At 40.9% G+C, this 25,663-nt stretch overlaps 1 protein-coding gene across 1 annotated transcript in view; it reads right to left on the bottom strand.

The window, feature by feature from the left end:
• The window catches only part of LOC122811974 (protein phosphatase Slingshot homolog 3-like), a 1,030,454-nt gene that overhangs the window by 78,204 nt on the left and 926,587 nt on the right, over window positions 1-25,663 (bottom strand). Inside the window, exon 12 of the mRNA XM_044084176.1 lies at window positions 6,135-6,335. Coding sequence (XP_043940111.1) covers window positions 6,135-6,335 — 201 coding nt within the window. The remainder of the gene's footprint in view (window positions 1-6,134; window positions 6,336-25,663) is intronic.

Genomic DNA, 25,663 nt, shown 5'->3' with positions numbered 1-25,663 from the left:
AATGTTATTTATGCGTGTATACGTTTCCGTATATAAATATATGTTAAAACCATTGTTAAAACACATTTTATGTAAGACTTAAAAACATTTAATTTTCTACATCAGTAGTTTATTTAATAATGCGGCTAGCAAATGAGACAGCTTTGTATTCTGACCTCACCAGTTTATGGAGAACCCCAGACACTGCAACAGGGAAATAGTAAACTGGAGATCCTGAAGCAAAGCACTGGGGGAGGAAGCTTGAATGATAATGAGCAGATCATCCAGAAAAAACTTTGACGGGCCTGGGATGAAAGAGGGAATGAAAAGCCATAAGAAAAAAAGAGTCAGAAGCACAGCCCTCATTCTCCTTTATACTGATGTGGTCTGACCATTAAAGAAGAGGGCAGAGACCCTGAACATTGAGAGAGTAAAAGGAGTCCCCCTCATTCCCTCTCTGAGGTGTCTGTAAACAGCTCTTGAGTTTGGACTGGAGCCTGGAAAGAGAGCCCCTGGTTGAGACAAAAGTTGATGAATCCACCACTGAAGCTCGAGCTTGAGACAAGGAAGGAAGGAATGGGTATGATAAGTCCAGGGCTTGGCAATGTTGGAGCCACACTGACTTGAGGCACCACTGTAGCTTTTTCATGTGGAGCTTGGCCAGAGGGAGCATGGGAATGGTGAAAGCCATGAACCCAAGGACCCTGAGAAAATCCCTGGCCGTGACAGAAGCCAGAGGAAAAAGAGACAGAAAGAGACACGGCCCTGGGTCAGGCAGAGATACCAGCTTGGGGATTGTCTGATGCCTGCAACTGAGGAAAATATGATCCTGAGAAGAAGTCAGAGTTGACTTCTGGAAGTTTATGGTGAACCCCAAACACTGCAACAGGGAAATAGTAAACTGGAGATCTTGAAGCAAAACACTGGGAGAGGAAGCTTGAATGATAATGAGATTGTCCAGATAGGTAAAAATCTGAACTCCTCTCATCCTGCAAAAGGCAATGACAGGAGACAGGCATTTGGTGAATACACTCGGGGTAGTACAGAGGCCAAAGGGCAAAGCAGAGAACTGAAAATGCAAGGAAGAAATAGAGAAACTTAAAATTTCCTAAAAAGGGTATGGATGGGGGTATGAAGTTAGGCATCCTTGAGGTTCAGAGAGATCAGAAAGGCCTGGTGTAGAAGAAGGGGAAATGATTCTGAACAGACAGCATTCAAAGGCTTGGGAAGGTCTAGAATTGATTTTCATGTGTCCTCCTTTCTGGGAACCAAAAACATTCTGGAAAAAAAAACTCCCTACCTGGGCAGGAGGCACAGCTTGAATGAGGCCCTGGACAAATGAGAATGGAGCACCTCTGGGAAAAGTTGTTCCTGAGTAGGTTGAGGGATGGCCAAAAGGGAGGAAGGGATTTCCAAACCATGAAATATCTCTGGTGGATAATGAACAAAACCCAAGAGTCTGTTATGATCTTTAACCAAACAGGAAGAGACGGGGAAAGACAGAGGAATAAGAAACCTGGCCAAGGGAAAGGGAAAGCAAACTGTCAAATGGAACCCTGCTTATCCTGAAAAAGCTTTCTGAGAAATAGGGCTTTGAGTAGACTTGGCAGGAGGCACACATATAGAACCCTATCTTACCTTGGGTGATGGGTGAGACTTCCTGCAAACAAAAGCAGATTTGGAGGGGTAATTCCTCTGAAACTTAGGAATAGAAGAAATAAATATATGTTTCAACTCATGCAAGGCTTTACACATCCTGAAGAGATTTGAAATGTTCAGCAGCAGCAGCACGAAAAAGATTTTTATTATCCAAAGCAGCATCCAATAGTTCAGCCATAATGTCATCAGGTAAAGCCTGAAGACGAAGCCAAGAGTAATGCTGAACCAAAGGCAGCAGCCCTGGAGGTGGCATCAGCTGCAGCACAGCTGCATTTGACAGAATGGTTGACAACTAACTTGACAGGTAGAGTCCAACAGGGAAATGGCAGAAGCCTTCCCCTCAGAGTCTTGAAGGTCAGAAACCACTTTGGAAACCTAAGAATGGAGGATCAAAACATCCCTGGTAATACGAGTGTGGTAGTTGATGGCCTGAAAGGATAAAGTGGCAGCAGTATAAACTTTTTTGCCAAGCCTCTCCATGGGCCTACTATCCTTACCTGAAGAAAGTAGCTTGGTAGAGAGCAACAACTTGGAGGGCTTCTAAGAAGAGACAGACACTACAAAAGGATCAGCAGAAGGGCATTTATAAAGAAATTTACATTCATGAGGCACCTTGCAAAATCTATCATGTTTCTTGGGTGCAGGGGGAACAGAAGCTGCTGGAAAGGTATCCAGGGAAGCCAGAACTGGGAGAACAGCAGATGGCCTAGGACATTCCATCCGGAGGAGCTCATAATATGTTTTTTGAATGTCAGAGATTTGAGAGCAATCCCACTTAAAAAAATTCCATCATGCGGGCAAACAGTATCCCCAAAAGACAGTTTCTCCAAAGGGGAATCTGATCTAATAGAATCCTCTTCCTCTAAATCACAGTCCAAGGGGGAAGGGATTTGAGAAGAGTAAGCCATGGACTCTTCCTCAGAATCCATCTGAGGAAGACTATGGAGAGGCAGGCACAGGCACCCCTTGAGGAGGCTTTAAAGCATTAAATAACCCCTGACTAAAATCCTGTAATTTTTCTTGGCTGACAGCTGACCCTTAAGATGGGAGACTCTGCCATAGCACCTTAATCCAGCAGTTTAAGACCTTGATTTTCATGGTAAATAGATGAGGAGAGGTGACTATGTAGGATCTTAGGGACAAAACCTGGCAGATAGAATACTGCACATAAACGTGGGAAGCACCCAAACAGAAAATATATGAGTCATGACAGTCTTTATGGAGAATCTGCCTCACATACTGATATTTTCCCCTTACCAGATGACATGAGCCCAACAGCACTAAATAAAAAAGAAACGTGAAGAGAAACCCCAAAGGTGCACTTATCTGAAACATGGCTTGTTAACCAGCACAGCAGAAAGGCGTTCATACCAATGTTCACGGATGGTGTTCGGACTGGTGGCAAAGTTGTTCAGAGAATGTGCATCCAAACATCACCTTTTTGCCCTTCACCTTGTGTGGGGAGTGTACATGTAATGTATGGCACCTGTAATTACTAAAGGCTTTGGTGTACTGGCCGGACATTGGGCTATCCTTGTCAGTAGATCCTGTAGGTTATGAAAACTACAACAGTAATATGGAAGGAAATATATCTATGACATTCAGGGAAGTGTACACCCAGACCTATGCACAACTCAGTACAGGAGTGTTGACACATATTCATGCAAAAAATTCACTGGGAATATTGGCCACAATCTATGCACAGCTGTCATAGCCAATATGGGCCCCAATGCAAGCACTATACTTCAGGCAAATGTAGGTGCATACTATTTAGAGAGAAGAGGGGCCTAGACTCATGCAAAACATAAAAGGAGAGTATGCACTCAGATCTATGTACAATATTCAGAAGCATGTCAGTCCAGACCCAGGCATACTGTAAATGAGTACAGTCTGCAGTCATGCCCAGTACTGCATGGGACTGGGGACCCAGATCCACATACATCATTTATATGCAACAGCAGCTCAAAGCCACAGCTATGTGTAACCCTCCAGAGGAATGTGGGCCCAAACTCATGCACAATGCTGTAGAACAGCAGAGCTCAGCGCCATGCACATTCCAGGGTACTGTGGACCCAAACTGGTGTACATCACTAAAGTGAAGCATTGGCCCAGATCCATAAGGAGCACCCCAGTGCAGTGTGGATCCCCAACCATCCATGGCACTTCAGGAGAATGCAAGTGCAAACCTATGCACAGTACTGTAAAGGAGCAGGAGTTCAGAGCCATCCATATTCCAGGGAACTGTAGACCCAAACTTGTGTACATCATTTACGCATTGCACTGACCAAGATCCAAACACTCCAGTGTAGCGTGGGTCTCCAGCCATGCATAACAGTCTATGTGAATGTGAGCCTCCAGCAATGTACATCACTGCAGGGCAAACACAAACTCAGACCTATGCACAATACATGTGAAGAATGTTGGCTCAGACTAGCACTTAGATAATCTGCAGAACAGTGTGGACCTAGACCCATGCAAAGTATTCAGGGAAGTTTAAGACCAGACCCATGTATAAAGGGAATGTGGGTTCACATACATGTACATGACTGTCAGGGACCTTGGGCCCAGACCTATGCACAATATCCCAAATAATGTTGGCAAAGTAGGAATACAGCTGTCTCACAGAAGATTCTGATACATGAATACTTTCTCACCTCTCTCTCTTGGTACCCACCATACTATATGATTTGTCAACAGTACTGTGAATCTAGTCTGATCTTGCTCCCACTTCTCTCCCTCCATCCTATGTTGGTTTACTTTGTTTAGAATACTATATGGTCACATTTCAGATGGGAATTTGAGTTGCTGCAACTTGAATATCACTTTTAGCTTATCCTGTTTTGTTCTCACTCACTACTTTCTTCTTCTTGCCCTGCTTCCAGCTATAATTTAAATGCAAGGAGAAACTTTGCAGCCTCGTTCCTAGCTCAAACCTTATCTTGTTTAATAAGTAACCTGTACATTTCAAGTATATGCATGGGAAAGCACTGTCATTTTCCTAAAGCAAAACATTTCTTCTTGTTGATTTATCTACTGTCATAAGACATCATGTATTTTTACTTGTTTTATCCATGACACACACACTGCTGGATGAGCAAACCTGAGTGCAGATAAAAGGCACTGTAGTGCAACAATGGCTGGCTTATGTGCAATGAAGCCAGAATGTTAGAAAAAAAATGTACAGGACACCTGCAGTACTGCAAAGGAGCAACTGTGCAGCACAAAATATGACGAAGATAAACCGCAGAACCGGTTATGTAATAATGCAAGCAAAAGGTAAACAGTATAATACTGCATCTCCTGCATAGATTACAGGTCAACAGGTTCATGCTAGGCTGTTGATCAGATGGGTCATTTGTATCAAGGCCTTAAGATCTCATTTTGTCAATACATAGTGCAGTACTTGTAGAGTGCAAGGTATGCAGATCACAGGGTACACACAACAGTGCAGCGCAAGCTATGCAGACTACAGGGAACACACAATAGTAGAGTGCAAGGTATGCAGACCACAGGGTACACACAATTCTAAAACAGTGGAAAACACAACCCAGGTACCATTTACTCATATTTGTCAAAAGCTGTTAGCCACTACTGCAAGTCCATTTACAGATGGAATCCACAAAGAAAACCTTTATTGAGACAGCATCATTATAGTGCAGGTATACCACTAAAGCATACACATGCAGGTAAACAACAGCAAGTTAAAATGGGTACAGACTGATCCTTCTCAAAAATACAAAACATTTCAGTCCAACAACATAGACAAGAACAGTTATTCATGCAGTTAAATGTCAAAATAGGCAGCGTAACAGGACAATCCTAACCATTCTGTAAGAACTGTCACGTCAACAACACTGCAAGAAAGTTTACACACCTATTATATAATATTCCGCATATACATACTACATCCAGGTATGATGTGATAAATGGAATATTGTAGCACAAGACAGCTGTGAGTATACTAGTCAAGTACAGTACAGTACAGCAGAGATAGACATAGACTAAATATCGCATGTTAGTATAGTACAGAACACTATGAGACAGGAAGGCTAGAGTGAAGATACAGAGATAGGTAGGTTGCCTGCAGGTTAGAAAGAAGTAACAGTGCAATACTGTACATTACAGGGATAAGCACACATAAGTCCAACTACAGCACAGGGCAGGTAGCACATAGTTAAGGCAGACGTATACAATGCATAGCAGTACAGTGTGAGTTAGATAACATACACAGCAAGTGCAGTGCAAGGACAAGTACAGTGATGCATGACCAATGCTGAACAGGTGTGGTTTGGGTTAGTTTCACAGAGTATGTGACTTCAAAGATGCATAAAGAAACAAGGATTAGAAATTATGTTGCCACTAGATACAACAGATGCAGAGAAAAGTGCCTGAACTACATTAAGATTCCTCTAAAAAGCTCCTCTGCTGTCTGTAATTGGATGCTATGCAATGCAACATGACACAGAACAAGGAAAATGTTATGGTAACTCTGCTACCTGGCATCTAGGATTCCCTCGTAGATCTGGAGTTGTTTCATGAAGCTGGGATTCGGATGAACAACACTTCGTCTCTCCTTCACATGCTTGTATGCTTTTTCAAGTGTCCAGCTGTACTCCTTCATGGCATAGGCTACAACAGTGGAAGCTGAACGGCTTACTCCCATTTTACAATGGACAAGAGCTTTGGAGTTATTCTGTCTGTGGAAAATGGACACATTTATGTTAACTTCTTCCTAAATCATATTTCATCTCACTGAAGAATTAGTTAGGTTAGCTATGCCTACTAGATAACCTAGTTTTCTAAAAAGTATGACATCAGCAGGTCGAATCACAAACTTTAACATTACTTAGCATACAATGAGTTTTAATGCTGTTCAGCCCACCAGTGAAAGAGGAAGGCTCTCAGCTGCAGCATCAATTTATCCCAGTTAAGCTACTATTATACATTAAAGGTAGTAATCATAAATTTAAATAATATTCAAGTCTGACTTCATAAACATGCAAGTCCAATGCAGGGTAAATCAGGAGCTGATATGAACACTACAAAGTCTTATGAAATTAACCCACAAAAAGCTTGTGGAATAATTAGATCATGCTACATCTCTTTGGGCTTATTTTCCATCAGTTGTGCCCCTAAAACTACCCTTAATTAAATATTTTTTTCACCCCTATTTCACTTGAGTGGGCTACTTGTTTTTAGTGCCTACTGGATCTTTGCACCCAGTTACCATCCATTCCTAATTCTTTCATTCATCCTTTTACTTCCAGTAAGAAAAATTGTTCACCGTTTCCTTCTGTATTAGTATTCATGCTAATATGTTAAAATGCATTACACAGCACCACTGAACTCTGCCAGTTCACATACTGTATATTGCTTGGGATTAAATTTCATTGTTTGAAACAGTTTGGCTTAATCTCCCTTAACATCTACTCCTATCAGTTCTGGGCATATCAACCTCTTTGGGTCTCCAGTTTATTACAAAGCATTTTTATGCACAGGACTGTGCATGTGGCAGATACATACATACATACATACATTTTACCTACCTTTAAAAGAAAACAGGAATGTTCTATATTCACTGTTCTCTTGTATTTTTTAATTTTCTTTTCTTTTTTTTTTTTTTTTTGGTAATTCAGCTCACAGTTACAAGTCTTAGAATTACAAAAGGGAGCATCCTGAATTACCCATACAGGAAGGTTAAGTAGGATTGAAAGACTGGGAGCAGAGCCCAGGCCCTGATGTGGATATGGCAGTCAACTCCAACCATTACAGACTCCCTTGAACAAAATCAAGGAACATCTCTTGTATTGTGGGGAACCAGAAAGGCTAAAACCAATGAGCCAGTGGGTGGTAATGAGGATGAACTTCAGTCTTTCTTTGAATTTTGCCATGAGACATGGAATCAGCAAGAATGGAAGGAAGGCATACAGTGACCTCCCATGCCATAGCATGGTGAATGTTCCTGCCACTTCTGCTGGACCAAGGATACGAGAGGGAGAACTATATTCTCCAAAATGCAAATAGGAGGATCTTTACACAGTGTCCAACTTCCACAAGACCTAGATCAGACATGGTCATAAATCTACAAGCTCCAGAAGAGGGATGAAGGCATGGCAAAGTGTGTCCGCTAGCACGTTCACCTCACTTAGGATGAGGCTTGCTGACAGAGGGATGCCTATATGTATGATAAAGTGCCAGGCAAATTACTGCCTCTCTGCCTACATGCACCCCCCCTCCACACACACACACACACACACACACACACACACACACACACACACACACACACACACACACTTACTAAAGTATCACACTATGAACTGGCTGTCATACTAGAAGAGAAGGGACAATGGAATCAATTTAATCTCAAAGGACTTTAGGCTAGGACTTGCAGTACCACCTTGTTAATGTGGAGCCCACAGGATAGTTAGGAAGAGAACCACTTCAATCGTACCATGGAGGGCCAAAAGTTAAGCTTCCTATGGTTCTACTGAGATTTTTGTATCATTAAAATTGGCAATGGATTCAACTGCATGAATGGGAGACCCACTAGAATGTTGGTGAAATCAGTCCAGGACATGGCAAGAGGGGTTTGATGTCAACAGAAGACTCATCGGGCATGGTAAATCCACAGTCTCTGACAACTAACAGCCTTCTTGAAGAACCATATCTTCACATGTGAAATTAGAAAAATGAGAGCTAATACTCATCAAACCCAGAAGAAACAAAAGAGCCTGAGCTTGGCTCATTCGTGTATCCTCATCCAAGCTACCTAGTTTTGATTTTTTTTTCTGCCCTCCCTGGGGGAAGCTACTAATGGAGAGTGATCATTTCCATGTCAATGAAAGTAATTTTCTGGGTGGGAATCAGACAGGCCTTCTTTCAGACTATATCACCCTCAGGAAATGAAAACACTGAAACATCCACTTTTATAGTATTACCAGAAAGTTCCTCATTGAGGCCATCAGGAAGCCATCAACCAAGCAGTGGTACACATGGAGTTCCCTTACTTGCAAGGCTTCAGCCATGATGGCCAACATGTTGGTGAGTTAGCAGTCTGAATAATAGCACTTTATATTGAAAGTGGTACCCACTTACAACAAACTAAAAGAATAGCCTGTGATGACCCCAGAAACTGATGTCTCAGAGGATAACCTATAGGTTCACCAACATCATACAGATGTCTTGCAGCAGCAGACCCATGATCCCAGGAAGATCACCGTTCAGTACCTGAAGCACTGGATATGATGTTTGAAGTCAGTGAAGTCCAGAATGGGACTGAAAGCTTCCATCCACTTAGGAACTAGGAGGAGATTCTGTGGTCTAATTCCAGGCTAAGGACAGCCTCTACAACCTTCCTGAGGAGTACAGTCCAGGCGTTTCCAAGAAGCTCAAAGGAGAAGGCTGGTCTCAGAGTGAGGTATTTTTGGACAAAACATCTAACATATCCAAGAAGTGGATTAACAATTAGTGTGACAATATGCAGAACTTGCATGATTTTGGTGATAACTCCAAGTAAAAAAAAAAACCTGGACAAGCACTTGCCATGTGCAACCCTAGAATGTAGTCAAGACTGTTTGTTGTGAAGAGAACTTTCAGTTATAGCAGACATTAAGGCGCTTAAGAAACTCACTCCATGGGAGACAACTGAAAATGTTATAAAATGAAATAAGGAAAAAGCACTGAATTAGGGAATTTTGCTCCCTAAAGGCAAGAAAAACTATTGGATTATACCAAACAGATGTGGAGCTACTAAAAAGGCAAGAAAAGAGCATCCATTTCACTTGAATGACAAGCAATCCAAAGAAAGAACTATGCTGATCCGGCCCTGACCCAAGAAGTGTAACGGAAGACATTTTCCCTGGTAACAGTTGTGAAAAAAACTTACAGAAATAGAGAAAATTGATCGTTATATGACCCAAATGGAAGCTAAGTTCAGACAGCTGGGCCAGATATTAACAACACACTTGGATTCTATTTTAGAGTTACAAAGAGATCAAAAGCAGCAGTTTATGTGATAATTGATGGCAAAGTAAAGATGGAGCAAACAGAGCATTGATTGACTTAGAGGACAGAGCTAGTCAGAAAAAACATGCGATTTATGGGCCTCACAGAGAAAGGGGTGGGTAGGGAACCGCAGACACTGCTGTCTGAATGATCTTTCCTTACCTATGCAGGACATACAGATTGATTGAGTCCATCATTTACTAGATGCCCGCATCAGTTTACAGTGCATGTGGAAAAATATTTGAGCTTAAAGAACATTTATTGTCAAATATTTGGAAAGCAGATAAGAAATGCTTATATGGAAACACCAGAACTTTGGCAGGGAAATCAGGAGAAAGAGAAGCAGGCTCATTCCTGTAATGTAGACCTGCAAGAAAGCTAATCTAAAGTTCAAAATTATTTATCTATCTTATTTAAAAGTGGGTTTTTTTCATTTGAGGTTAAAAACTTGTGGAGCGATGAAGCATCACAGTCAAAAACTGGGTGGCTAGTCAAACCATCTCAAACTTTCTGAGGCAGGAGAAAGAGTAAATAATGACAGCTAAGTGCGGGAACTGCCACATATCCATTTAAACAAAAACTACTGCAAAATGAAAACTCTTAGACATGGGAAGGGACAAGTAATATTGTTACAATGATATAATATAGCAATAACCCACGCCTGGGTGTGGGTAATGCTAAATTTACCCACGGTTGGCGTGGTTTGGTCCCGAGGCGAAGCCCGAGGACCAAACAAAGCCAACCATGGGTAATTTAGCATTACCCACCCAGGCGTGTTATTGCTATTATACCATGACATTATTTAAGAAAAGAAACTATTAGTTTTCTTAAATAATGGCATAGTATAATGCCTGTTTACTGCCCTTCCGCAGATGTCTGGCATCCGCGGCAGTTCTGATGTACTGCGCGCCTGCGCAGTACATCAGAGCTGTGCAAAAGCACGGAGAAAGCAAGATCTCCGTTGCTTTTCTCGCTATGTTAAATGAGTTTAACATGGCGAGACAGTTTTAAAATAAGCAACGGACATCTCCGTTGCTTATTTTAAACTGTCTCGCTATGTTAAACTCATTTAACATAGCGAGACAGCAACGGAGATCTTGCTTTCTCCGTTAAACACTGTCTCACTATGTTAAATGGGTTTAACATAGCGAGACAACTTTAAAATAAGCAACGGAGATCTCCGTTGCTTATTTTAAAGCTGTCTCGCTATGTTAAACCCATTTAACATAGCGAGACAGTGTTTAAAACGAAGTTATACTAATCGAAAAAGTCCGGGCGACCGGACCTTTTTCCATTAGTATAACTCGATTTACAACGGGCACGCTGGCCAATCAGCGTGCACGTTTTGGGGGGATCATGGTATAATATGTCTCATAGAATGGATTCGGGAGTAATGAATAATTTCTCATTTGTTAAGACTACGCACTTGCATAAGACTTACACAAGTCCTCAAATTATTCCACTTATATACCTCACTTCCTAATATACCTATTGTAATATATATTTCAGTCTAGGTCTTCTCCTAATGCTGATTGAATTTGTATACTTATTCTGTTATTAACCATGTGTAACTATTTTTTCCTGCATATATAGGTCTTATGTCTTCTGCTGTATACTATATTCTAACATATTGCTTGAAAATTCCCTGTATACTGTACTTTAACATATTGTGTAAAATGTTACTTACTTACTTACTTAATGTGGAGCTTTTCTCCCAGGGCCTTCACTGAAAATGGACCTGTGTCCAGTCGGACCATCCTGGTTAACAAATGTAAAATAAAATAAATAAAAAAAAACTAGTGAGGCAGATGAAGTAACATCTTTTACCCTTTTATAATGACATGCATCTTTTTCATGATGACTTTTCTGTCCTGAACCTAGGTGACAGACAGAGTTGGTGGATCTTGGAAAACAGTACATTTGAGAAACTATTTGCTGTGCAATTACAAGAACATAAAACTACAAATAGTAATATACTCTAGTTCTTGAAACTCTTGTACATGGAGAAGAATAGAAAGTTGGCTCTTATGAAGCAATATTTTTATCTTTGTTACAGGAACATTCTATCAATCTTGCAATGTTCAGAAGTTAATCAAGCAGCTAAATATGGTTTTAACAGCTACATGGCAGAACCAAAGTCAGACACTATTTGAGTAGTACATGGAATAATTTAGTGGAGAGTTGTAAAGGGGAATAGAGAAGTCAGCAAAAGAAAAAGACAAGATTAATATCATGGGATGTAAATTGCTTGAATAACCCAAAGAAATGGAAAGGAATCATACAGTATCTACAAAAATTTGTTTTGCTACAGGAAATACTTTTATCTTTTAGTGGGCATGAGAAACTGATGGGATTTAGGTATCAATGCATACAAGCTGCAAATAAAGATGACTATCTACATTGATACGGCATGGGGTGAAACAAAAGATAAATTACCTTAATGGCAATGAGGGCTGATATTTGTCAGTGAAAGTAAAATTATTAACTGAACTAATCACTTTAGTTAATATTCTTTCTCTCTCTCTCTCTCTCTCTATATATATATATATATATATATATATACACACATACACACACACACACACACACACACACACACACACCACTGAATCCCATTTAGCTAGATTTAAGGATATGTGTCAGGATGGTAAGGTACAAGATTATAACTTAAGTCACTTATAGCGAGAATGTTGTCGTGCCCTACAGCAAGAAGGATACCACACCTAGGCCAACACGCTGTGTTTTCATGGTATATGTAAAAGGTGGGGGGGGGGCCTGCCATTCAAGTTTACTCAACACCCAAAAGGTATATAAAAGGCTTTTGAGAACAGACATTATTTATTTTTCAGGGAAAAAGAAATATATAGTAGAGGCTTGAGAAATGTTCCCTATAACTTAATCAGATCAGGTCCCTCTAACGGTGACATGAAAATATATTTTCCAACAGAGAGACAAATAGTGGAGATTCCCCACTCAATATGTCAGAATTTAGAAAAAAAATGAAAGCTGGTAGAACAGGGTTTTGGAAGAAGAGAATCAGCGAGAAGCAGGAAATGAAAGAAACAAAACAAAGGAATGGGAAAAGAGTAAAGTACAATGGAGACAAGTATTACGTGGATAAGGAAAGGGAAAAACAGAATTTGAACAATTTGTTGTGAGAGGACAGTAAACATAGATACGAATGCAGGAAGATGGAATGGTGAAGGAACCGAAGGGTTGGCGGAGGATATACCAGAAGCACAGGGGGAAATATATAAGCTAAAGAAAAGGGAAGACATTTTAAAAACTGATATTGCCACACTTTTCTGGGGAACCCACTGGAAGTGCAAGACAAATTAGCAGTAAGGCTAAGGCAAGCAAGATGGAGATGGGTACACACAGTTCAGGATAAAAACACACATCAAAAACTGAAGAACCTGAAGCAATTTTAGAAAGCTTTGCAGAATTCTCCCCTGAACTATACAAAATGGAAAAGAACGGACCCTTGAGGGAGGAAGACTTAACAGCTTTTTTTTAGATGAACCCCATTATCCAAAGCGAACTCCAGTTGTCTCAAAGAAGTCAACCAAATTTAACAGACATGACCTCCCCTTTGATGAAACCAAACTGTGTGGGATAGAGTGCTTGAAGGTTGCCAATGTCCTTGTTAATGAAGTCCATGATAATCTGCTCCATGGCCTTGCACATCACGTTAGTTAGACTGATTGGTCTATAATTTCCTAGATCAGTAAACACTCTGCCTTTGGGCAGAGGGATGACAGTGGCTGTCCTCCACTTGGCTGGGACAAAGCCGGTACTCAGGCGTTGGTTGAATAGGATGCCTAATGGTGTTGCAAGTTCCTGCCTGAGTTCATGTAGGATGCAGCCTGGGATGTTATTGCTTCCCATGGAGGCTGTATTTTTTGCCTTTGCGAGGGCAGTGATGACTTGCTACCTAGCGATAAGGGGAGGGGGGCAGGTGTTGGGGATGTCCTGATTTACTGATGGGGGGACAGAAAGGTGAAGTTTTCACTGAACCTGTCTGCTAGCAGGATGGCTATATCCATGGCATTTGTGTATGTGATACCCTTGACCACCAGTTCTGAGCAGATCTGGGTGCCTCCTTTGAGATTGCAGACGTATGGGAAGAACGCTTTATGACTGTCTTTAGCAGATGTGGTCAGTATGGACTAGAAGTTTGCTTTGGAGGATTTTACAAGTGGTTTTATTTGCTTGTTCAGCCTAAGGAGAGATTGCTTCCATTTAGGCACCTGGTCCTTCTTGGTCCTGGACAGCATTTTTTTTTCCTTTTATTATAAAGTTTATTTATTGCAGATGTCCACCAGGCAGGTTTACTCTTCCTTGAGGAGGATTTTGTCTTGTCGGGTATTCCTGACTCCATGCAGCTATATAAATGCTTGTATAGTACTTTGGTGCAGGTATGGACATATGTGCCAGTTCCTATGGAGGGGGAGGAGGCTGTGCAGCTGTTTATACCCTCCCTCAGGAGGCTGTAATCCACTTTGGAGACGTTTTTTCATTTTACCCTAGCTGGGGGGGGGGGGGTCAGTGGAGATGGTGACTTCAAAAGTGTCCGCTTTGTGGTCGGATCTTACCAAGGAGGATGACACTGTAGGGATGCTGCAGTGGTTACTCATGTTGATTAATGACAAGTCCAAGATATTTTCACCCCTTATAGGGATGCAGGCCAGCTGGTCCAAGGCATCTGCATTGATGAAATCAAAGAATCTCTGGGCATTTGTGATTTGGCATGAGTAATACTTCCAATCTATGGTTGGATAGTTAAAGTCAACCAAGATCAGGGTAAAGGGTTGAATCTTGATAGAGTCGAAAAGGTGCAGATAGGTGGATTGGGCATCATGAGTCAAATTTGGGGGCCTGTAGCTAGCTATGATTTGAATAGGGGTCTTGTCAATTGTTAACTGCACATGGAGTGTCGCCTGTGTATCATACTGCTTGACCAGCCTGGAGGTTTGTATGTTTTGTATATATATTGCAACTCCACTTCCTTTTGCTTTGCTGCCCACAGAGATACTTACTAACATTTTAAGTTAGTAAAAATAAAGAAATTCCATATTTTCTGGTGGAAATGTCTGCATAATTCCTTTTACACTCCAAACAGAATAAATAAAATGTTTAGAAATTCTTCTGGTAACTGATAGAGATATGAATCAGGAAAATCCAGTGCATGGCTATGCAGATTCTTAGTCATGTTTCAAATTATAATAATATAGGTGTTATTTGCAGGAAACCTATAGGATTTTCTGGCTTAAAAAAGGAAACTCGTGGGAATTATATATTTCTTGGGACTACCAGAAGGATTAAGGTAGACTAGGAAGGATAGAGATTTACTTTACTCAACACAATAATTCTAGCAGGAAAAGTGGTCACTAGGAAATAGAAAGACAACAATATTCCTAGCAGAAAAGAGCTGCTTGCTGTAATACATTTAAACTTGCAAACAGGAAGCAATTGTAGCAGGGGAAAAAAAAAACAGACTTTTCACAAGTAGAGAAAATGGAACAAGTTCATATTTGAGACAACAGCACAATAAATAATAATGCAAAGCATTGTTTTTATAGCAAGCAAAAAGTGCCAAAATGACAGTTTTATATTAGCAAAATGATACATATAAGAAATAAGGAATAACATAACAGAATATATTGCCACTTAATCTGGATTGTGGCTGAAACAGTCCCATTTGGATCAGTGCTCTACCCCAATTACCAAACTGAATAAATAAACAGCAAAGAGGTTAGTAGAAAGTAATAGGCTGCCAAGATCAAGAAAATCAAAGTTAAATTATATGCCACGTAGAAGGGGTTAATTATGGTCATATTTATAGAACTCATTACATGTATATATGTAAGTGTTTAATTGATTTTTCATGCTCCACAATTTTCCTATAATGTGCTCAGTAATTTCATCACTGTACAGTTAAAAAAGTTGTAATACCGTTAAGAGCGTTTTATGCAAAAAAGTTTGTCTGTGTCTTTCGGCTTTTCCCCGGTTAGGGGTCGCCAGAGCGGAACTCTGGTCCGCTAATGATTGGCAGTAGATTTTTACGTGCTGGCTTGCCGGGCCTAATGCACAACCTTCAACGAAGGAATGCACATTTACGCATATCGCCACACAGAAGACGCTCTAACTGAGAATCGAATGGGCAACGTCTAACTGTGAGGCGACAACGCTAACGCAGCACCACCACCGCAGTGTTTTATGCAAAAAATTACACCTGTTAAAAAGGTTATGTTTGCTGTATTGTCAGAGTTGTCCTTCTAAGAATTTTAGTTGGTATAACAGGAAGCAAGACAATGTGGTGCTTGGATGCATTTCTTAATCTGTAAGAAGCCTTCATCTTCATGGGATGTTGGCTGCGATTGCAAGCAGAAGTTGGAAGGAGTAAAGGTGGTTCACAGAGATCCTCCATAAGGAATTCACTAAGTTCTAAGAGCACTGGGTGAGTACCCCTCCCCCCACAAAAAAAACACATACGGTAGACTGCCCAAGCTCCTTTTTCAGGGAAGACCTCTTTAAACCACACCGTACTGTACCAGCACATATATGCTCCTACTTATAGCACTGGCTGAGTGAAGCCTACAGTAGGTTATGTGGCAGACAACTCTGAATGCCAAAGACAGAAACTTTGAAAATTCTCCTTCAGTTGAGATTCATTGGGATTAGCAATACTTTACCAGTGCTTGATCGACTAGAAATGACTATAATCTGGGCAGGTGAGACTGACAGCTAGGGGCCTTAAATATTGATTTATCAAAGACAGCATACCTTCAAATGTACCTCAATACAAGGAATTTTGAGTCTATTGTCCCACAAAGAAAGGACCTGTGACACATTCAGTGTTAAGAATTTTTTAAACTAATATCCACGGTAAATAATACTGAATCATATTAATTAAAAATTATATAATTTTTTTATAAATATAGAATAACACAGTTTGACCATCCTGTGAGCTTCCTAGTCAAAGTTGATAGTATGCTGTTAATAAGTGTTCTGCATTTTGCCCATATGTTGCACATTATGAGACCCAGTGATCCACATTCCAGAGATGGCAGGCTGACAGCTATGGAAGAGAATATTCTCTTACACTACTAAGGATTTGGACTTCTGGTCTTGTGGCAGAATTGAAAACTGTTGTTATTTCTTGGTCCTCTGATGAACCAAAGAGATAATTTCACTCTGCAGACAACCCAGGGCTACCTGTTAAGTATTTTATTCCATTTATCCAGAGGCTTAGCATAAGGCATTCACATTACTGGGAACCACAGAAGCAGAGTCATGATTTTACTAAAAATATCAACGTTACATATTGAGTTCATATGCAGAATGACCCACAGCTCCTGATACTTTCCCAGATATCCATTGAAACATTTCAGAAGAAAGGAATGGGGACGTAAGCCAATCCACTGAAGCCTTCATGAACCTTACAGAATTTCCAAAGGAAGGGTCATGCAGAGGGCAGCTGAAGAGTGAGCAGTTTAGTGTTTTATGCATTGTCTTTATGTTTCTCAGAGGTAATGGCCTCCTGGTCCTTAAAACTCTAATAGAAAAGCTGAGGATAGGGAATTTCCCTGCTCCCTAAGCTCCAGCAGGAGCAAGCTAATGCAGAGTAGTTGCACATGAGGTCAAACATGTGATGGGCATACACTGGGTGTCATGTGACAGCAGTGGCACAAGGGAAGCACAGTAGATCTGCCTCAACCTGGTCCACTGGCCTCTACTGAGGCCATTGAATAATCTAGAAATCCCTTGGCCTCAAGTATGACATCTGAGTTTTAGCCAGGCAACTCAGTGGGATGGACCCCAGGGCAAGTCAAGGAATGTGCTCTGGTAAGGCATCTTGGATAAATACCATGGTAGAAGCCATTGATGTGCCTCTTCTTGCCCATAGTCATCCTACAGGGTGGAAGACTGGTATTTGGTTTAAGATCTTGCAGGTGGAGGATAAACTTTCCATACATTAGTTCATAGGTTCATAGGTGGATACTAGGCTATCTGCCCTAGGGCATTTATAAGCCTAGCCAGAATGTATTTGGTTTCCGCCTCCCTATTAGATTAGCCTACTGTGTTTCTGTAAAGTAGGTCACAGAAGGTACCCTTTTAAGATTAGTTTACTATGCCTCTGTCTAGCAGGGACACAGAAGAGATCCCAGGGGTGAATTTGTGATTTCCCATCCACGCATCAAGATTTCGCTTAAAGAGGGTCAGTGAGGGGCTATGTCTAACATTAATTGGGATTCTATTCCAGAGTGAGGGGAGCGTCTGGGAAATTAATCTGTCCCTCCAGCATGTCCTATTTATTTTTGTGCTGAGGTTTAGGTCCCTGGAGCGTGTAGATCTAAGGGACATGGATTTTTTGAGGTGGAGCATGTCCATTAATTCTGGGTTTGACATGGCTTTGTAAGTCAGGCACAGATCGCCTCTGAGTAGGCGGTAAGCAACTGAGTAGAGTTGGAGTTTCTTTAGTCGAGCTGCATAGGACATCTGTTTGTAACCCATGATCCTCTTGGTGAGGTACTTTTGGGGTCTCTCCAGTTGCTGTAGGTGTTGGGTAAGGTACATCCCAAAAGGGGCATTGTATTCAATTATGGGCCTGATGAGTGACGAGTAGAGGGGCACAATGACCTCTCTTGATCTAGATGCGAACCCTTTCATGATAAGATGGGCTATATAGAAGGTCTTTCTAACCACTTTGGCAACGTGATTATCAAAGGAGAGATTACTATCTACGTTGGTCCCCAAGTCTCTAATTACTTCTTCCGTACTTAATGGATTACCACCTATGTGGTAATTTGTGGGCACCTTGTTTTTCCCAAAGGGGATGACTATGCACTTTTTAGCATTTAGCTTGAGGCCGTGGCTCTGGCACCAAGCATCCGTCCCTGTGAGACCCTTTTGGAGGATGCTTGTGTCAGCTGGAGATTCAATTATGGCCCCCAGTTTGCAGTCATCTGCGAACTTTGTCAGCCATAATCCTCCCGTGTTAGCCTGAACCTCAGAGAAGTATATACCAAACAAGAGAGGTCCCAGAACTGAGCCCTGTGGGATGCCACTTGTAACCGGTTTGGATTCGGACATAGCACCTGTGATTCTGACCATGTGGGTTCTATCTCTGAGCCAGTTTGCAACCCATCTTGTGATATAGGGGTTGATATTTAAGCTGGTAAGCTTATTTATGATGCCCGAGTGGGGTATTGTGTCGAAGGCTTTTGCAAGGTCCAGGTAGGCTGTGTGGACTACCTTGCCCTCATCTATGGCTTTGGTAACCGTTTCAAAGAAATAAACTAGGTTTAAGAGGCAAGATTTGCCCTTAAAGCCGAATTGGGTAGGGTCCCGTGTCTGGAGGCTCCCAATGTCTTTGTTTATGAATTCCATGATAATATGCTCCATAGCTTTACAGACCAGACTAGTCAGGCTTATGGGGCAATAGTTTCCGGGGTCCGTTGTGGCACCACCTTTGTGGAGTGGGACCACTGTGGCTGTACGCCATTCTTTGGGTACATATCCTGTAGTAAGGCTAAGTTTGAACAGTGACTTAATGTGAGGGTTCAGTTCTTCTTGGAGCTCATGTAAGACACAGCTATGTTTTTTGCTTTGGAGAGGGCAGCTTTCACCTGTGCATCTGTGATGTCAGGGAGGTTACATTCAGTTGAGATCGGTATTTGCTCCTTTGGGGGGGAAGGGGGGGGTTTGCACTGAATCTGTCTGCCAGGATGTTGGTTATGTCTGTAGGTTAGGTATATTTTGTACCGTGATGCAACAATTCAGAGCATATCTGGGAGTTTCCGCCCATGTTTCTGACATAACTAAAGAAGGCCTTGTGATTATCTTTAGTGTCTAGGGCAATTTTTCTTTCGAAACTGGCCTTTGATGATTTTATGAGGAATCGAAGTTTCTTGCTAATACTGATCAGAGATGCCTTCCCTTTTTGGGATTTTGCTCTGTAATGCTCTGTCTCTGTCCGAAGGGTCATTTCTGTAATGGGCTTATCTCAAAGAGGGTTTAGTCAAGGCCTGCCCCCTGTTTCTTTGGCCTTCAGATGGTGCTTTAACAGAGGCCTGGGGTTGCCTGTAGGACCCTCCCACTAACCCTCATACAAGTGACTTTCAGCATCTGCCATACTACTGTTAGGCAATGAATCACTGGCACCTATGACACTGCTTCGTATGATGACCCTCTCCTCGGCAGTAGATATTATGCAGATGTAGGCTGATGAAAAAGCTTTAGGAACTGGGCAGTGATGTGGACATAGGTACAAGAAAGCAACATAAAATAAAAAAGAGAAGGCCAATATGGCTTTGTAAATATGTGAATTTTACAATTACAGTAAAAGAGAGGTCATATATAAAAACAAAGTGACATGCCACACACCACAAACAAAATAAGAAACAGACAACAGTAAACTCTGGGATAAAAATATATGTTTTGTTAAACTAAAAAGAAATATTTTGGATGCCATTGCTTCTTTAGTCCAAAGAAATATCACAAGATATAGCCATTTTATATAAATCACATGATCAGATAATTATGATCTCAGTTGTTGTTGCTTAAATGGCAGCACACTAAGCATTCCATGCCCGGGTTTCACATTGTCCATTGACGTGGCCAGTTAATGGCACTGATGACAAAATAATGCTGAAGTGCCATATCCAAAATGCTACCGCTGCTGCTCCTGAAGGTATTATTCATGATGAGGCCATTAACTAATTAGTTTAGCAGTTATGCTTGCCAGCTGGAGATGTGCAAGACTAATGAGGGAGATTTACTGTAGGAGCAACATCATGTCTTTTACCACTGAAGCATTCAGAAGGTGAACATTGTGATAAGGCATTCAAGATGCATGGACATGTAGTGCATATTAAACCACTCTTTTTTGTCTATCAGTCAAGGCTAGACATAGAAAATTAAGAAGGTGTATGCCAGAAGGAAGAGAGAGTTTATTGTTTTGGGACTTCGTTAAAAACAAATTGGCAAAGTGAACTATACTTACTAAAAGGACATTGAGGATTGAAAAGACTTATGATTACCTTTATTTCTACAGACAAGTAATGTGGTAAGCCATTTATGCTTCTAGGAAAGTTTGTCTTAGTATGAGATGGACCACATTTCCTTGCAGTTGTGGCATGGGGAAAATGTATATTTGAAGTCCAGCAGGTATCTACTGACCATGATTTTTTGGCAAACACTTTACACTAGATACTGCAAAATGCAGATATTATAAAGTCCAAATAAGACGTACAAGACGACTTATTTAACAGTGTTCAAACTTTTCTTTTCATTTGGAATGCAGCTGTTCACAAATGCAAAATCAGCAACTGCTCAGTTTGAGAAGGCATATCAAATGTACGATGCTAGGTCTAAGAGACTGAGCGGGCATCTTTTAAGCACATGACTAATTATAAAAATATTATGTCTAGCTCTCACTGTATTTCATGTTGAAGTACTAGACTGTAGTTTTCCATTACACCACAAGGTGAAGCTCCTTTTCATGAATATAAAATACAATTTCGAAAGTGAAAGAAGAGACTGGAACACTAGCTGAATGAGGGAAGACTGAAACACATAGCTGAAGGGAAAAGGGCCTTAAAGCATGACTGGATTTTCTTTTCTAGTGCTTTGGGACAGGGAAGTGAAGTAGCAGATTGTGTCTGTCACTGGCTGAAATCCTGGATGATGGTATTTTGTGGAATCAGGAGAGAGGTCTGAAATCAGTAACTCCATGCCTGCTATGATTCAGCAAGAAAAGGGGTTTCCTTGGGCCTAGTACCGAGAAGCCATAGATGATCACCAGAGTTCTGGTAGGTGACTTTCTACTTTTCTCATCAGAGGAACCACGGCGCCTGGTCACTAGGATATTCTCAATGGAGTGGTGAGAGGATCCGGCCATCATTTTTATATTTTTATAAGATTGCATCCCCCCCCCCCCCAATTGCTTTGGGGATTACAAATAACTGGGATCCATATGAGCTCCAGCTTGGTCCCCATCATGCCAGCAGCAAGACTATAAACAGTCACTGGCCAGTGAACAGGGTATAATAGAGTGTTTCATAGTTGGTCTGTTTAGAATTGATCAAGGGGGTAGAGGGTGTTAGTACTGCTGAATGACATTGCATTCTCTCATATTTGTATTGTTGCATTATAAATCCTCATTGTTCAATGACAGTGCATTTTGCCATGTTAGTACTGCTGCCTTCAAGAATTTTGCTGCTCAATGACATTGCATTTTCTCATATCTGTACTGTTGTATTATGACTTTTTTATTGCTTAATGACATTGCATTTTTTTCCTGTGTTTGTGTTGCTGCATTATAAAGTTTTACTGCTCATTAATATTGCCTTCTTTGTGCATGTTTGAATGTCAAGACTTTCTTCTGTTGAGTTCTGGGGAAGAGGGTGAATGTATGTTTTTATTGCATGCATATCTCACCTTGCTTTATAGCTAACTGGTGCACTGTTGAAAAAATGTATTTATGGTTGTGCTATTGCTTTTTTAAACTAGATGTGTCACCTAGAATAAAATCTGTCCCTCTTGCCACCTTGGTGTGTTGGGCCTATAGGGGTGTCACCAGAGTCAGGTAGGAAGGAACCCATATCTCTTCAGCTATACCTGTGGGTGTGCTACATATGAAAGTTGAAGATAAATAAAAATAAGATGAAAATAAATGGAAATGAACTACTCCTCTCCAATAGTCAAGAGCCTATGTTTCCTCCTGCTGAAGGAGAGGAGGATAGTGATGATGATTGTGGTTTCAGTGTTTTTTTTATGAGGATGTTCAAGACCCCGTGGGCTGTAATCACAATGTAAATGCACCGGAATTCATTCTTTGTCATTTTGAGCAGCCCAGACCTAACAATAGACTAAGCAATGTTTCTGTGCCTCTTGCGGAACCTGATACTGATGGAGGCCCTGCTATGCAAACATCAGAAAATAGTGCGGAGGGCAGTCCTACCGTTATGGAAAAAGAAAGTGAAGTTATACAAGAGGAGATCTTAGAAGTAGACAATATGCCTACTGAAGAACTAGACACTGAATGTGATATGAGTGACAAACCTTCCAAGCAAAATTCCTTAACTGTCTCTTCTGAACCAAAACTGAAGAGACCGATCCCCCCCCCCCCCCGAGACTTAGCTATAACAGTTTGGGACATAGTACACAGGAACCTGTGACCACAGCTCATTGGAGGGTCTGCGCTCATAATCGCTACGCCTCCTACTCCAGTGGTGACACCCCACCCCAAGGTAAGCATAAGGCTGATTACCCTTGGTGGAATATACATTTTGAATGCAAAAATATTGTTCAGTTGATGGTGCACTAGTGTTTGTAAATATTTTCTGCTAGTCTACCTTTGACTTGGGGGGGACCCAAGATTTTCAAGTGGGGGGAGAGTATAGCTCCCACTGTATTTCATGTAGAAGTAATAGACTGTAGTTTTCCATTAAACCACAAGGTGGAGCTCCTTTTCAGGAATATAAAAGACAATTTCGAAAGTGAAAGAAGAGACTGGAACACTAGCTGAAGGAAGGAAGACTGAAACACGTAGTTGAAGGGAAATGAGCCTTGCAGCATGACTGGATTTTCTTTTCTAGTGCTTTGGAACAGGGAAGTGAAGTAGCAGATTGTCTCTGGCTGAAATGCTGGATGATGGTATTTTGTGGAATCAGGAGAGAAGTCTGAAACCAGTAGCTCCACACCTGCTATGATTCAGCAAGAAAAGGAGTTCCCTTGAGCCTAGCACTGAGAAGCCATAGATGATTACCAGAGTTCTGGTAGGTGACTTTCTACTTTTCTCATCAGAGGAACCACAGCGCCTAGTAACTAGGATATTCTCGACAGAGTGGTGGGAGGCTCTGACCATCATTTTTATAAGATTGTGTTCCCCCCCCAAAATGCTTTGAGGATTACAAATAACTGGGATCTATATAAGCTCCAACTTGGGCCCCATCATGCCGGCACCAAGACTGTAAATAGTCACTGGCCAGTGAACAGGGTATAATAGAGTGTTTCATAGTTGGTCTGTTTAGAATTGATCAAGGGGGTAGGGGGTGTTAGTACTGCTGAATGACATTGCATTCTCTCATATTTGTATTGTTGCATTATAAATCCTCATTGTTCAATGGCATTGCATTTTGCTCATGTTAGTACTGATGTCCTCAAGAATTTTGCTGCTCAATGACATTGAATTTTCTCATATCTGTATTGTTGTATTATGACTCTTTTATTGCTTAATGACACTGCATTTTTTCCTGTGCTTGTATTGCTGCATTATAAAGTTTTACTGCTCGTGGATATTAGGTTCATAGGTAGGTACTAGCTAATTGGCCCTAGGGCCTATATAACCTAGCCAAAAAGGTACCCTGGCTTTTGCCACCCAAGAAAATTATTTTCCTGTGCCCCTGTCAAGCAGAGCCACAGAAGTGATCCCCGGGGTGAATTTCCTATCTCTCATCCAATCATCAAGATTTTTCTTGAAGAGTGCTAATGATGAGCTCTGTTTGACATAGATAGGTAGTCTGTTCCAGAGAATGGGAAGTCTCTGGGACAAGGCTCTATCCCTCCAGAATGTTCTGTTTATTGTGATGACAAGGTTTAGGTCCCTAGAGCGTGTATCTCGGAGGGATTTGGATTTCTTTAAGTGGAGCATGTCCAACAGCTCTGGGTTTGACATAGCTTTGTATGTTAGCTCGCCTCTGAGTAGGCAATATGTGACGGAGACGGTCTGCGTAGGGCATCTGTTTGAGGCCAGTAATCCTCTTTGTGAGGTATTTCTGCCTTCTTTGTGCATGTTTGAATGTCAAGACTTTCTTCTGTTGAGTTTTGGGAAGAGGGTGAATGTATGTTTTTACTGCATGCATATCTCATCTTGATTTATTGCTAACTGTTGCACTGTTGAAATAATTTGTTTATGGTTTTGCTATTGCCTTTTTAAACTAGATGTGTCACCTAGAATAAAATCTGTCCCTCTTGCCACCTTGGTGTGTTGGGCCTATGGGGGTGTCACCAGAGTCAGGTAGGAAGGAACCCATATCTCTTCAGCTACACCTGCGGGTGTGCTACATATGAAAGTTGAAGATACATAAAACAAGATGAAAATAAATGGAAATCAAATTCTAAACCAACTGCAATAGAAGTAAGGGATTTTGTAAAGGAGATAAAATAAACAGAGATGTGTTCTTTAGAAAAAAGGACTGAGCAATACAAGCAGAATAAATTTTAGCAGGAGGCATGAGCTTTAAAGGAAGTCAAGAATTGAGCAATTTAGGGATTTAATAAAGATGTTTAAAAAAAAAAGATGAGGAGGTTCAGTTATATGTCCTACAGCTTGGTACCACTGGCCACAAAAGGTACATTTACCCCTATGAATACATGAACAACATACACTGGGTGAACGATTTGATACGGATTATGAAGTTTGCAAAAAAAAAATGATAGTGCAACGTTTGGTTTAAATTTACTTCCTATGATCGAAAGTACACTGTCAGCCAGTAATTTATCACATTAATACTACACTTGTGCACATGGAAAGCCAATGGGAATTATGATCTTGTTCTGAACACAACAGTACATGTACAGAAGGTGTGTGGAGTGCAAAGACGATTCCAAACCGAATATAGTAATAAATAGCTGAAAGGTGTGTGCATGTACACAAATGACTGTTAATAAACTTTGGTTTTCATCCAGTTATTATAACCATATATAATGTGGGAACTACAAAGCTTTTTACCATTTACAGTACAGGGAAGGGGACTATTATATACACAATCACTATGAGAATTACAAAAGGGTTAATGACCTTTTACTGCACTCATTAGTACCTATGCAGAATGCATAAAGTAACTGGTCTGCAATGACACCAACTCAAATATGATGCTAAACTGCTGAAACCATATGTACATATCTTGAATTCAGTAGTGACTGAAAGCATGGAATTATATTTGTAAAACACACTGCAACAAAGATTTAGTTTGTTTTCAAAGTACTTGCATAAAGATGCTGAAAATAT

This window comes from Protopterus annectens, chromosome 9.part0 (genome assembly GCF_019279795.1).
Source record: "Protopterus annectens isolate FY-2018-M chromosome 9.part0, PAN1.0, whole genome shotgun sequence".
In the NCBI taxonomy this organism is placed as follows: domain Eukaryota; kingdom Metazoa; phylum Chordata; order Ceratodontiformes; family Protopteridae; genus Protopterus; species Protopterus annectens.
Note: the sequence above shows the minus strand (reverse complement) of the source record. Positions and strands in the feature narration are given on the sequence as shown.